The sequence below is a fragment of the Triticum urartu genome, chromosome 1 (assembly GCF_003073215.2).
Source record: "Triticum urartu cultivar G1812 chromosome 1, Tu2.1, whole genome shotgun sequence".
Classification (NCBI taxonomy): domain Eukaryota; kingdom Viridiplantae; phylum Streptophyta; class Magnoliopsida; order Poales; family Poaceae; genus Triticum; species Triticum urartu.
The window spans coordinates 472,000,679-472,015,906 of record NC_053022.1 but is presented as its reverse complement, the minus strand read 5'-3'; the positions used below and the strand labels follow the sequence as shown (position 1 = coordinate 472,015,906).

Below are 15,228 nucleotides of genomic sequence, written 5' to 3'. Positions count from 1 at the left end.
GACTAGTTGTGTCTCAAACCAAACATACCCAAAGGCATCAAAGGTACATTAACCAATATAGCAACACTTCAGTATACGCTTTCATATGTTTTTTGTTTCAATTCGCCACTCCTATGTATTGCTTACAGTGAGCAGTACGATATTGCATGCCAACAGTGATTCCCAAATGGGCCGACCCGTTAACGCTTCGAATCTTGTTACTTGTGAGCCGTTTTGGAATGTTCCATGGAGCTTCCCACTCGATTTTAGAGAGCTTCCAGGCCGGATTTTCAACTGCATTTTCCCTCCCCGCTTTCCTATTTTTTCTTCTAATTTTTTTTATTTTGTATTTACTTTTGCAATTCATATTTAATTTTATTTTGTCTTTCTTCTTTTTTATTTTTTAAATTCATGTATATTTTAAAACTTGTAAAACATTTTTTTTAATCATGAATGTTTTTGAATTTTCTAAAACAATATAAATTCAACATTTTTTTAAAACATTAAACCTTTTGAAAATTTACGAATAAGTTTTGAATTATAATTTTTTTGTAAATTTATAAACATTTTTTAGCATTCAAAAATATTTTTAGAATTCATGAATAATTTTTAAATTTACAAAAAAATCAAATTCTAAACCATTATTATCAATTTGGAAATACTTTTTATAATTTTTTCCAAATTAGGTAGCAACATGAAAAAATCAAATGAGAAAAAAATGGGAGCATGCGCTAGTTGGAGGCTCACGGCTCATCAGAAGAGAAAAGGAAGCGAGTGTATCCGGTCACGGGAGGCCCGGTCTAGACCTGGCCCGTTTAATGCTTGTTCTGAGAATCATGATTGGTGTGATCGCTATAAGCGCTACATAGCACCTTTGAGGTCCTTCCCCTAAGAAAAGCACCTTTGTGGTCCTGGGAGCTTAAACCTTGCTTCAAATGAGCCATCAGGTCGCTTGATCCTATTTTCATTCCAATTCTTCAATAAGACCGATACGATTGATTGGGAAACTAACTATTGTTTAAAAACATTAATAAAACTTTTTAGTGAATTATTTTTTCATGAAATAAAAGTTCACAAATTTGGAAAATTGTCCTATATTTTAAAACAAATATAAATTCAGAAAACGTTCCTGAATTTCAGGAAATCTTCTTGATGCTTTCCCCTAATTTTAAAAATGTTCCAAATTAAAAAAAAGAAATGGAAACTAAGAAAAAATAAATGATAAAACCCGGTAATCTGACCTCGGTGTTTATGTATGTCGGTAATCTGACCTCGTGCTAAATTTTTTTTAAGAAATTGACAAACTTTATAAAATTTAACTTAGGTCGGGGATATTATGCAGAGTAAATAAAAATGGAGGGAGTGCTAGTCTGAACATCATGGCACCACTGTATGTACGGATTTGTTTAGAGGTAGATGCACACAACCATTTTTATCAAATTATTCAACAAAACCTTACAAGATAAAATATCGATTCACCCAAAAGCCACCTTCTAGGCTATGATTGTCGCCACACCTACGAGCTTGATGATGGAATGGTCATGATCAGATCCGCTTGCCCTGCCTTATACCTATGCACATCATTTAAAACCAGAGCATCGATGAAGCAGATGACCTGCGCACATCATTTAAAACCAGAGCACCGATGACGCAGACCTTTAGTGCATACCGCATGTGCACGCTCTAGAAATCACATTCATTTTCTTCCGTGAAGCCATCTTCAGGACAGGGGTCAACGCTGATGTGCGGGCCAGAATCAATCGGTAGACCCGTCGTCCTGACCTGAGGCCTCTGCGAAGGTGAATAACAGGATGGTTTTGCGAATATCCATGCACCGGATGAACAGTAAATTCAAGAAAAAATACTAAACAAAATTTTAAAAATCCAATATATATACATATATATTGCATGGAAGATGCTTGATGCGTGAAGTTCGCTTCAAATTTCTGCTCATTTGGACATCTGAGTAGCTCTGAGCAAAAAAAAACAAATTAGGTTAAAACTGTTTCACGGACGTCAAATTTGTCTTTTTTGCCGAGAGCTAATCAGATGTTCAAATGAGCTGAATTTGGAGCGGACCTCACGCATCAAAGCATCTTCCATTTCAAAAAAGTTCGGATTTTTTTTGTACTCCCATCGTCTCAAAATAAGTGACCCAACTTTGTGAGCTGATGAGCTCGGAAGCCAAATAGCCGCACTCGATGATTTTGACACAGCTGTTTTAGTCGTTCCGATGTCCGGCCAGGGTTACATTTTGCTGTGCACAAGCTCGATAACAGCGTGCGTATCTGAAATTTTGATATCGGTGCCCCCGAGCGAGTGTACGCGGATTCTTACATTCTGGTTGCTGAATCACCTTGAGTCTTTGTTCCGGCTGTTCAACACAGAAGATCACGTTTGCCTTTTGTCCTGCAAGTTTATTTCCTTGTGCACATGGGGGATGTGCACGTCCCCTTGCCTGAGAGGAACGTGGGATGCCCGGCGCTGTTTCGCGTGGCCGGTCGCCTCGTGGGTCCCGTTCCGGGGACGTTCTCCTCGTGGGTGCCATTGCCTGGCGGGCACGGCAGCATGGCATGGCATGGCACTGGCAGTGCCTTCCCTCCCGCGGCGCCCGTACCGTCGATCGCGTGGGCCGGCCAGCGCACTGCCCGCCAAGCCGCGTCCGGTGTCGTCGGCGCGGTGCCGAGTGGCGCGCAGGCGCCACTAGTTACTCTTTCCACTACTACGCCAGTACTACCGGGTTTTTTTTTTTGCGATAAAGGGCATTTTTATTGACTTAAAATGTAGCACCAAACGGAGACAAAACATAATGAGCATCACCTGGTCTTTGCATAACTAAGATGCACACAGCCAAACAAAAACAAATTGAAAGAAGATAAAAAAGATGACATATCAGCAACAGTAGGATCATATAGAACCGACAGTCCGCCTATGTTGAAGGAGTTGGTGCGGCTATCCATAGATTATGCTGCCACCCATGCTGGGCGAAGACCTCCCTAGCCACCCGTTCCAACCGCGTACACACCACCTTGAATAGCTGTTGATATTTCGCTCGGCGTAGCGTAGAACACGTACAAAGTGAGTGCGTACAGCAGAAAATAACCTGCAAAGGAGAGGTGTTTTTGCCCTCGAAAACCAAATTATTTCTACATAGCCAGAGTGTCCATAATAAGGCATATGTTCCCACCCAAATTAGCATTTGAACATATTTGAAATGCCGTCTAACCAATGACCAAAAATATTGACAACACTTGTGGGCGGATACAAATTGGACGCTATTTGGATGACTGACCACGTAGAGCGTGCAAACTTACATTGAAAAAAGAGGTGTTTGATTGTCTCGTCATGAGTACAAAAACTACACTTCTTATTTCCGTGTCAATTGCGACAGGCAAGATTGCCTTTGGTTAGCATAACTCCCTTTCGAAGATACCACATAAAGATTTTGACTTTCAGTGGAATCTTCGACATCCAACTTTTCTTGTTATTATCCACTGGGACCTCTGAATGCGTTAGCGCGAGATACATAGAGCCGACTGTGAAGGACCCAGATGTAGTGAGGTTCTAGCGAAACACATCCGTCCTTGTGTCAGGTTTATCGACTCCAATCGAGATAATAAATTTTGCCATGACATAAGACGGGGGCCAATCAAATCATGCTAAAAGAAATATTCGGCGGAAATGAACTGAGCACATGCGCTAGAGTATAATTCTTATCGCGAATAATGCGGTACAAAGCTGGATATTGTTCTTGGAGGCTGGCATTGCCTAGCCAGTTGTTCTCCCAGAAACGAATCTCTGACCCATCTTTTATCGCGAAGGATCCAAAACGAAAAAGATGTTTCTTCACCGCCATTAGACCAACCCAAAAGTGTGAGTCGTCGGGTTTCCAATAGGCCTGTGACATAGCTTTTTGGCCTAGATACTTATTGCGCGGCAGGGTTTGCCAAACGCCATCCTCAGTAAGTAGTTTAAACAACCATTTACTAAGTAAGGCATCATTCTTGACCTAAAGGTCATGAATGCCAAGTCCACCTTGGTCTTTCGGCCTACAAACCACACTCCATTTGGTTAGCCTCTATTTTTTTTATTTTCACTGTCCCCTTGCAAAAGAATCTGGATCTGAAATAATCTAGCCTCTGCAAGACCCCTCTTGGGAGTTGGGAAAAAGAGAGCATATAGAGAACCATATTTATGAGGACTGAGTTGATTAAGACCAGTCGTCCTCCAACAGAGAGCAACTTGCCTTTACAACTACTCAATTGTTTCTCTAAGTGCCCATCTATATGTTTCCACTCCGCAATAGTGAGACGCCGATAATGAATCGGAATTCCCAAATATTTAATTGGGAATTAGCCTTGTGCACAACCAAACAGGTGGGCATACTCAGTCGCTGCCTCACTGGCTTCTCCAAAGCAGAACAATTCACTTTTATGGAAGTTAATTTTAAGGCCTGGCATCTGCTCAAACACTGAAAGCAATAATTTTAGGTTTCGAGCCTTATCCATGTCATGTTCCATAAAATGAATTGTATCATCGGCATATTGCAGAATAAAGAGGCCACCATCCATAAGGTGGGGCACTACTCCTGCAATTTGACCGTCCTACTTGGCACGATCAATCAGAATAGACAACATGTCAGCCACGATGTTAAATAACATTGGAGACATGGAGTCACCCTGTCATAGTCCTTTTTCCGTCTGAAAGTAATGGCCTATGTCATCATTGACTTTGACAGCCACACTACCTCCAGTAACAAAATTTTGGATCCACTCGCGCCATTTATCGGAGAAACCTTTCATTCTTATGGCCTGTTGAAGGAAGGACCATTTGACCTTATCATAGGCCTTTCGAAGTCAATTTTGAAAAGTACTCCACTCATGTTTTTACGGTGCATCCCGTGAACGGTCTCATGTGGGATTACTACTCCATCGAGTATATTTCTACCTTGCATGAAAGCCGTTTGAGATGGCCGGACGACATGGTCAGCAACCGTATTGAGCCTATTAGCAGTCACTTTGGTGAAAATCTTGAAGCTAACATTAAGGAGACATATGGGTCTATATTGCTGGATTCACTCAGCCTCCTTAATTTTTGGCAACAAAACGATCTCGCCAAAGTTAAGCCTGAATAGATCAAGTTGGCCAGCATGAAGACAATTGAACAACTCCAATAGGTTAGTCTTGATGATATTCCAGAAATTCTGATAGAATTCTGCGGGGAAGCCATCAGGGCCTGGAGCTTTGTTATGTTTCATCTGAAACACTGCTGCTCTCACCTCCTCCTCAGAGAAAGGTGCCGTGAAGATATCGTTCTCTTCTGCTGTGACTTGTGGAATATCATCTGTTCGGGTCTCGTCAAGGGTAAAGTTCCCTTCATCAGGTGCCCCAAACAAAGATTTCTAGTATTTGAATATATAACTTTTGAGCTCTGCCTGACCTTTGATCCGCCCCTCATCTTGTTGGAGACTGAATATACACTTCTTCCTATGACGACCATTGGCGACAAGTTGGACGTATCGTGTATTACTGTCTCCCTTCAAGATGAAGTCAGCTTTGGATCTTTGGTAATATTTGATTTCCTCTTCTCATAAAAGACGTGCAATATTCTCATTGGATTGATTTTTCAATTCAATCTCTTGTTGTGACAAGATGCGAGTTTTTGCGATTTTATCGAGGTCATCAATAATGGTGGCGAGCCGTTGCTTTTCTTTTTTGTATATTCCATTGGTGTGTTTCTCCCATCCAGATAGGTACCACCTTATGGTTCTTATTTTAAAATTCCATCTCTGAATAGATGTGCGGCCAATTGCGGGTCTCTCCCATATATATTCTTGATTATGACTGCAAAGCCTTCTTGATGCAACCATCCCAATTCAAACTTGAAAGGGCGGCGAGCGGATGGGTTTGTAGAATTAGAATTAAGAATGAAGGGCGCATGATCCGATAGTGCCTCAATACGCTCTAGGGCATGCTAGCGCCAAAGGACTGTAAACATAATCCCAGCGAGTGAGACCCATCAACCATTGCTTCCGGCACAAATCTCCACACCATCAGTACACACTGCACTTTGGAGAGCACACTAAAGAACAGTGCTGCTTTGCTGTTTATTGGAGTGAGATCCATCCATCAATCGAGCGGGTGTGACGACGACGAGTCGACGACGATGATGATTACAAACAGACGAAACAAACGGTGGGATCCGGGGTCCTCCTGCTGCGACCTACTAACCTAAACCAGCTCACCGCGGTTATAAAAACGAATAATGGGCAAGGAACAAGACACCAAAACTGACGGCATGAAACGAACGAAATGGACACTCTTCTGTATAAAGAAAAATCTCTGCTGCTTCTGCTGCTGCTGCTTAATTCAGTCGAAGATCTCCCACTTGGTGGTGACCGGGGGGCTGTTGTCGAACGTCTCCCACTTGGTGGTCACCACCACCGTCTGCAGCCGCGCGTTGGACACCTTGAGCACGTCCAGCGCCTCCACGCACTTCTGCACCCGCTTCGCCTGCCAACAAAAACAGAATCAAATCAGCTTTCTTCTCCAAGACAACGGGCTACGCTACTACACTCATGGCTGCACCAACAAACACCACACAGATAAAAGCTTGCACTCAAATTGTTTATCCGCATGTCATTATCATCGGAACAGAAAGTGAAGGAGCTTTTCCGTTCTCATCTCGAGGTGGCATGAAGGTATCATCGCAGATAAATGATGAAAGCTTGCGGCCCAGACTTTTGGTCTCAGTCTCACATTGCTTGTGCTCGTGACCTAGCCAACAGCCTGCGCCACTTCCATGGCAATCTACCTTTCTTGTCATCTACTCTTTGTACAGCACGGTCAGGGAGCACATTCATCCCCTTTAACTAAGAAGATTTGCTGCTAACACGATCAGTAGAAGCTACTCACTAGGCTGCATGCGACGCGTTCAGAGTACACTCCAGGATCGGCTAGGCTGGCATCCAAGGGCTCTCTCTATCTACCTAACATTCGGAGCAGGGGAAAGGGGTGGAGGTGGAGTTTTTCCCTGTGCTTGTACTGGACCACGTACGTGTCCTCCAGAAAGGAGCCAATGAGCCTGTGACCGTCCCGGGGGGGCATGTAGGGCACTCGCCCACACCACACGTTGCATTCCTCGTCGACACTCGCATTGCACCGCTGGTCATGGCACTGCTCGCGTTACCTGCAGACGCAATGATGCGGATCGCAGACGCCGACAGCCCCACCCTGCCCTCATCGAAGGGGAGAGTTGTACCAGAACCGATGGCACGATACCCCTACTAAACCTGATCTGCGTGCAGTGAATGTAGGGTGTGTGGTGTGGTGGGGGTACCTGGAGGTTCTTCTGCGAGGAGGTGTCGGCGTCGGCAGGTATGCTCTCCAGCTTCACCGCGTGCCGCATCAGCAGCTCGATCAGCGTCGTGATCTGCACCTCCGCCACCTTGCTCCCGCCGGACACCGACTTCTCGATGCTCGTCACCTGGTGGCACAAGAACGAGAATAAATTTTAACATCCGATCAGCTTAGAATAACAGCATCAGAGGCAGGGACGTCAGACGCAGGCACCGGCCGCTTCGGGCAGCAATGATGAAAGTGAGGAGAGCATCCTTGTTACTCGTCACTTGTCAGTGACGGGGTGACGGATTCGTGTCGTAATGCCGGAATCCTGATGGTTACGCTGAGTGAACCCTACTCCGGGACCATGCTGCTGCCGACGGAAATTTCACCGGCGCCCACATCGATCGATCACGGAGCATCAATTCTGTTTTTTGGACGAGCTCGCGGCGTCAATTTGCTCACCTAATTCCCTGGACATGCGATTCAATGCGAACGCAGCAGCAGCATTCCCCTTCCGTCCCATGCCTGCGTGCCTGACGCCACACGCACTGATACTGCAAGTCTGCGACTAATTCCCTTCTAGGATGCAGAGACAGCAACTAATCACACGCCTAAAAAGACAAAGCATCCCATTTTTACCCGCCGCTAGATCATCTCTGAATAAGGCAAACTGTCACCGCTAGATGTCAGGAGCTCGTTTCTTTTGTCAGCGATCGATCGTCGGCGGTGGAAGGAAAAACAATGAGCATTTGTGTGTGTGCGGTTGTGCATACCTGATCGGCGAGCTTGTCGAGCTCGAGGGCGATGGCGCCGATGGCGCGGTTGGCGTTCTGGATCCTGGCGTTCCGCTGCCGCTCGATGTAGCGCCGCTCCAGGCTCGCCGGATCCTCGGAGACCACCAGCTTGGACTTGTTCTTGACGCCGAACCTGTCCAGGAACTCCGAGTTCTTCCGCTCCCGCCCCTTGTACGTCAGCAGCTGCTCCGACGGCTGCAGCCCCGTCCTCGGCGCCAGCGCCTTCTTCAGCTCACCTGCGCGGTCACCACCATCCGCCACCAACAAACCAATCAGAAGTAGTACGAAACCAGCAAAATTACTACTGCACATCACAGCTGATTACTGCTGGATCGTCGTGCCGCTCGCTGGCCAACAACATTTTGATTCAGAGTTACTGTGGTACTTTTGCTTTGCTGGGACGTTTTGGTAGTTCTTCACGGCACTGACACGGATTTTCGGCGCCACTTGCAGACCAGATTCTCGGAATCCGAGTGGCCAGGCCTGCCATGCCATTGTGGATCGCCAAATGCAGCGACAGACAATGTGGTGCGGCAGATACTATCTAAATTCCCAGCTTGATTTTTTTTCAAGTATGGACTATTTTTACCATGGCATTCTCTACTCCGCATCATTTTTTCTTGAAAATACACAAGTACACGTGGGTCTCGGTGAATGGGACTGGAACGTGCTGGGCGACGCCTCCGAGTTATTTTCCAAACAGTGGCGCAGTATCATCATGGGGCGGAAAGGTGTCGGTGCAACGGGACAAGCGGGCCGTGCCCCAGCCGCTGCTGGCCGTCCGATGAGGCCGCCGTACACGCGGACCCGTCCCGCGCCAGCCAGGATTCGCCCCGCATCCGGACACCCGCGCTCGCGCTCCGCCCCGCCCCGCCGCTGGCTGTCACCGCCCGTCAGCGCTTGTCGTGAGGCAAAGGTGAAAAAGCAAAGCGACGAACTGGTTTTGACAGCAAATCTGGTCGGTCGATTTAGCCTCGTAATCTCCAACCAAAGTTTGGCCTGCACGCACGACGTTGCATCTGAAAGTGCGTCGGGGCTGCAGCCCGGCCAATGGACGCCGGGATCCCGCGGCCGGCAGGAATCCAGGTCGTACGATTTCGGGAACTGAAGCTTACGTTAGCAGACATAATCTCTTTTTCTTTAGATTTTATTTACTAGTAAATTCAGGAAATGGAATTCCTGAAGAAATAAAGGCCTCTGCCCTTCTCACGGATCAAGAAATCACGGGCTCTGCACGGATTATTCCCTGGATTTCGTCTCCTTCCTTATAAAATACTCAGAAGAAGGGGGAGAAAAATGGTGACAAGGGGGATGTCTCGCCGTACTATTATCGCGTCCTCCACGCGGCACGGCCGGAAGTCATGGCCATTTTTTATGGGACGGATTTAGCTGATAAATCCGATAGGTGGACTATCTTTATTTTTTAATTAATTTATCCGCGGCCACGAACTCCCTATTGGCCTGCACGCATTGTCATGCCGTATGCCAAACGTCACAACTTCGCGGACGACGTGATTAGGTTAAGCATTTCACACCATTAACGAAAAAATTACTACTATCTCCATCACTTTGTGCACATAATAATTAGTAACAAACAGTTTGAACGCAAGACAAAAGTAATTCAAAGTAATTAGCAGCACAAATTTCAGTTTCGTATCTTACAGAGAAGAAACGACGGCGGCGATGAGAGGAAAGTTAAGCCGCAGTTAAGCAAGGCACTAATTAGGCCACGAACAGGGAAAGAGATTATTGACGAGAAGGGGGGATCAGGGCGACGGGATAAATACTGACCGAAGGTGGCAATGGAGGAGACGGCGACCTCGTGGGTGGCGGCGCCGTACTTGACCCGCACCCTGATCTCCGGCGGCGGCGGCCTGGGCGGCACCCCCGCCGCGGCGCCGTCGGCGCCCCTGTCCCGGGCCTGCACGACCATCCCGCTCGGCCGCACCTCCCACCCGGACCGCTCCTCCTCCCCCGCCGCGGCGGCCGCCGCCTCCGACCACCCGCTGCTCGACCCGCCGTCCGAGCTCGACCGGTGCATCACCCTCGCCATCGCCCGCGCCCCAGCCGGCCTCCCCGGAGCACTCAAGCAGAGGCCAGCGAGGTGGGGAGTGGGGAGTGGGGAGAGAAGCTTCCACGGGGAGGGGGAGGGGTGGAAACCAGTGGTCGGTGTGGCGCCGTGCCGCTCCGGGCGGTCGCGTCGCGTGGGAGGGGAGGGAGGGAGGAGGGAGTGCGGGGGCACGCACGCACGAGGCGGACGCGCTTCTCCTTTTTGCTTGCCGGCTGTTTGTGCGCGTAAAAGCACGGGGGCACCCCGGGGTTTTCCACAATTAACATGGCCCCGCGACTGGCGTTCCCAAAGCCGGCCAAGCTGGTTTCTGCAAATAAAGCCGCCCTGCCCTGTGGTTTTGTCATGGCCACCTCGTTGAGACGGGTGAACATTTGCACTTTGCAGGCTAGCTAGTTCTCGTGCCTTTCCATCTGTTAATGGCGAGGTAAGTATTTGTGTGTGTTCGATCATGTTTGTTTTCTGTTTCGCATAAGCCGAATAAATAATTCCGCTTTTAGGTACGTTATTATTCGATATCAGAAAACTTGAGCCATTCATTACCTTTGGGTATACTCCTTGCTTCAATCCAACCGCACAATTGTAAGATGCCTTCCTCACCATCGTGTTAAAGGTCCCGATCCAACGGTGATTGCATTTACCATATAAACGTCCTTCTAGTCTCTCCCCAATGTCCATCTATCATGTGCTCCAGTTCTTCTGTGTGGGCATAGTCAACTCCTAATAATTTGAGTAACTTTAACATGGTCAATCCCTAACTCTTCACTACCACATAGATGTTGTAGCTGCAGCGAGATTTGCCGATGACGAGATCCATATCTCCAAGCTATAATATCCATTTTGCACTATGACATTGGTTGTATTAACGCTGCTATATAGAATCAGTTATTCTAGCCTTTTCAAAACCGAGTTCCAGTTCAACAGGTATGATATGTGCACGACAACTTCAATCGAACATTAGGTGTGTCGGTTTCTGCAAAATGAAGCCTTCAGTTTTGTCATAGCCACCCCATTGAGATGGTTGAATATTTTGCAGGCTAGCTAGCTACCAACCTTGTTGCCTTTGTTGTACCTTTTCCTACCATGCCCATGTAAGTATTTGCGTGGCGTGCCTGTCCGTTTCTATTTTGGATAAGCCAAATAAATACTCCTGTTCTTAGGCAGCACAACATACATTTTATTCGATGTAGTAAACATGAGCCATCCTTTACCATCAGGTAAAGTCTCACTTTGATTGACCGACCGAGCATTTGGAGGATGTCTTGATCATCATTGTGGTACCATTGAGCACAACGATTCCGATCCAGCGGTTGTCACATTCCCTATATAATACCCCTGCTACCCTTCTCATGAAATGTAATTCTATGAAATAGATCTTGCAGCCACACGAACGTCAGCAAATGACGAGACCCGTAGCTTTGACTGTATATGTCATTAACAATGTCTCTATCTCCACCTCCCACAACACTATCACCATCCCTTCCCTATGTTCATCTTCCTAGATGTCAACACCTTCATTACCTTGAGCCATTCATTACCTTCGAGTGTACTCTTTGCTTCAATCCAACCGCACAATTGTAAGATGCCTTCATCATCCTCGTGTTAAAGGTTCCCGGTCCAACAATGATTGCATTTACCATATAAACCCCCTCCTACTTTCCCTAATATGTCCATCTATCATGTGCTACAATTCTTTTGCATGGGCATAGTCAACTCCTATTTCGAGTAACTTGCACATAGCCAGTCCCTAATTCTTCACTACCACATAGATGTTGTAGCTGCAGCGAGATTTGCTGATGATGCGATCCATATCTCCCAGCTACAAGGTCCATTTGCACCATGACCTTGGTTGTATTAACACTGCTATATAAAATCAGATATTCCAGCCTTTGAAAAACCGAGTTTCACTTCAATAGGTATGATATGTGCACGACAACTTCAACCGAACATTCGGTGTGTCAGTTTATGCAAAAAGAGCCTTCAGTTTTGTCATGCCCCCCCCCCTCCGTTGATATGCTTGAATATTTTGCAAGCTAGCTAGCTGCCAACCTTGTTGCCTTTCTTGTACCGTTTCCTTCTGTGCCAATCTAAGTATTTGCGTGGCGTTCTTGTTCGTTTCTATTTTGGACAAGCCAAATAAATACTTCTGTACTTAGGCGGTATAACATATATGTTATTCGATGTAGTAAACGTGAGTCATCCTTTACCTACAGGTAAAGTCTCGCTTTGATTGACCGACTGAGCAATTGTAGGATGTCTTGCTCATCATCATGGTACCATTGAGCACGACAGTTTTGACCAGCGGTTGTCACATTCCCTATTATATAATACCCCTTGTACCCTCTCCGTGAAATGTACATCTATGAAATAGATCATGCAGACACATGAACGTCAGCAAATGACGAGACCCATATCTTTGACTGTATCTGTCATTAATAATGTCTCTGTCTCCACCTCCCACAACACTGTCACCATCCCTTCCCTATGTCCATCTTCCCACATGTCAACACCTTCACTGTCAATCATATGGCCTCAAGATCGACCTATAGTTGTCTGATTCAACTACCTCGTTGATTTGTGTGAATCATTGTACCATGTTCCCTCATCCTCCTTATACAATGTTGTTGTTAGGCTCGTACACCCCGAGCACCCCTAATGAGCAGTTATATGTCATGTGGTACTAATTGTATAGAGATGGTCATGTCAAAATAGGTAAATGGGCTTGCTTATTAGTACCTACACCTAATTGTATGATAAGCGAGACTAAGCCTAAATAAAATTTGTTTTGCATATTTTTGGGTTTCAAGCAGTCTAAAGCACAAGAACAAAAGTGTTTGACCAAGCAAGATGCGTATGAACAGACCCATTTGCGCAAAAACATTGGTTATATTGACATTAGTAAATAAAACTAGTTATCCAGTCTCTTTCAAATCGAGCTTCACTTAGCGAGCTTTGGTATGTTCATGACCAATTCAACCAAACATTGGGTCGACCAACATAGGTCGGCAATGTATTTCATCATGTTACACTAGGATAAACGGCGGAGTCGATTATGACGAATCTCGGGTAGGGGGTCCCGAGCTAGTAGCCTAAGATGAGATGGTAATAAGGACATGAGGTTTCACCTAGGTTCGAGCTCTCTCAAAGAGATAATACCCCGCGTCCTACTTGTGTTTGTGTTGCTTTGGGATAGAGCACAAAGGACAAATTGATCTACCATGAGATTGTTCTGTCCCTCATCTCTAAGATATGTCGATCTTATTCTGTCCACCAACCTGGCTTGGGTTTATATAAGTTACCAGAGGCCTATGATAACATGAATCCTAGTCTGCTATGTAGGTGGAGAGTAGTCCTCCATGAATAGAGAGTCCTTGCCTTGTACGCCAAGGCTTCTTGGCTTCCTTGTATGCATCATGGGTCGCCCAAAATGACCCTGGATGGACATGAAATTGGTTTTGCACCACCAGTCCGGGAGTCGACATGGTGAGAGGCCCCCTAGCCGGGACACTGTCAATAAACATAATCGAATTCTTTCTTGATACACATTGGCTAAGATATAAGAAACTTTTAGCAACCCCTAGTTTAGCAAAATTGGTTTTGTTAATAATTTGATGTTGAAATTGCACGAAAATATGGACATGAAATTTTTGCTTCTGAGCTCAAATGCACCCTCGTAAAGTAATAAAATCAAAAGAAGTGGTAAACAATTTCAAAAAAAATCCAAATTTTTTGGGAAACAAACATTGTTGAATGTTCTACATACCTGCAAATTTTCTGTCAAGAAAAATACCCCAAATGCTATGAGAAAACGATGCTAAAATACTCTTTTTAAAGCATTTTGGAGAGTTGATTTTATTTATTTTTGCCCAAACCTACACGAAGGTGATCTCATCACGAAATTTTGCATGCAGGCGGAGAACTAAGCAATGTTTGTTGTAAAAAAAGATTCAAATTTTTATGTTATTCTACTCTTCATAAAGATGCATTTGAGCTTGGGATTAGAAAGACAAGTTGGTGATGTTGAAACTGCACTAAGGGTGAACTTTTGGAAACCGCTAGTTAGCAAAATTGGTTTTGTTAACAGTCTGATGTTGAGATTGCACGAAAATATGGACATGAAATTTTGCTTCCGAGCTCAAATGCACCCTTGCAAAATAGTAAAATCAAAAGGTAGTAACAATTTCAAAGAAAAACTGAATTTTTTGGGCAAGAAACATTCTTGATTGTTGTACTTACCTGCAAATTTTCTATGAGGAAAAAAATATCCCTAACGCTCTGAGGAAATGATGGTAAAAACCTATTTTTAAAGCATTTTAGAAAGCTGATTTTTTTCCATACCTTCGTGAAGGTGATTCCATCATGAAATTTTGCATGCACGTGGAGAACTAAGCAATGTTTGTTGTAGAAAAAGAAATCCATTTTTTAAAATTTTGTTTGCTTCATTTATTTTCGTGTTCATAAAGGTGCATTTGAACTCGGGACTAGAAAGACAATTTCGTGAAAAATATGAAACATATACACAAGAAAAGGGAATCATGCCAACGGAAAACAGTGAATATCACACAAACCACGACCTTTGAGGGACAAATTTCAAGTCAACTGAGCTGAACCACACGATATTGGAGGGCTTTAACCTTCGTCTCAATCGTTGGCCCTGTTTGAATACTCTAACTCAGTTATAGGTTAGAGTTAGATTCCAACTCTGAACTAACCCTGAACTAACTAAATTTAAATGAAAAAGGTGTTTGGATGGCAGGGTTAGATGGAGCGCGGATACGGCGAGGCGCCTTCACGGACGGTGCGAGAGGGAGGGAGGGAGAGGACGAGAAGCTTCGAGGAAGTGGGGAGGGATCTACTACGGGAAGAGCGAGAGAAAAGTGTGTTTTTTTTGTGATCCCGGGAAGAATTAACCTCTTGGGTTTGTTAGTTTTTTGGGGCGGGTTAGATGCATCTAACCCAAAGTAACCCTCCTGTTTGGATATTTTTGGGTTAGTTGAGTCCAAACTAACCCAAACTAACTCTAATCCAAGGATCCAAACATGGC

At 45.3% G+C, this 15,228-nt stretch overlaps 1 protein-coding gene across 2 annotated transcripts; it reads right to left on the bottom strand.

Moving 5' to 3' along the window:
• Window positions 1-6,047: 6,047 nt before the first annotated feature.
• On the bottom strand, window positions 6,048-10,387 carry LOC125520114 (BAG family molecular chaperone regulator 1-like). 2 transcript variants are annotated; one of them, XM_048684946.1, is made up of 5 exons: window positions 10,272-10,348; window positions 9,908-10,234; window positions 8,096-8,352; window positions 7,318-7,464; window positions 6,048-6,491 (listed from the first exon to the last, which is right to left on the bottom strand). In XM_048684946.1, exons 2-5 carry the CDS (start codon window positions 10,167-10,169, stop codon window positions 6,348-6,350), a joined length of 810 nt encoding a protein of 269 aa, XP_048540903.1. In that variant the 5' UTR covers window positions 10,170-10,234; window positions 10,272-10,348; the 3' UTR covers window positions 6,048-6,347. The 2 variants fall into 2 exon arrangements, with proteins under 2 accessions (XP_048540903.1, XP_048540898.1); XM_048684941.1 differs by having other exon boundaries at window positions 9,908-10,387.
• Between the last annotated feature and the right edge of the window lie 4,841 nt (window positions 10,388-15,228).

Bases quoted from the DNA above. Each gene is read 5' to 3' on its own strand.
- LOC125520114 (XM_048684941.1), bottom strand. From the start codon at position 10,169: ATGGCGAGGGTGATGCACCGGTCGAGCTCGGACGGCGGGTCGAGCAGC. The intron at 8,353-9,907 runs GTCAGTATTTAT...GTGACCGCGCAG, and splicing joins CTCCTCCATTGCCACCTTCG to GTGAGCTGAAGAAGGCGCTG. The intron at 6,492-7,317 runs GTACCCCCACCA...TTTTGTTGGCAG, and splicing joins CCTCGCAGAAGAACCTCCAG to GCGAAGCGGGTGCAGAAGTG.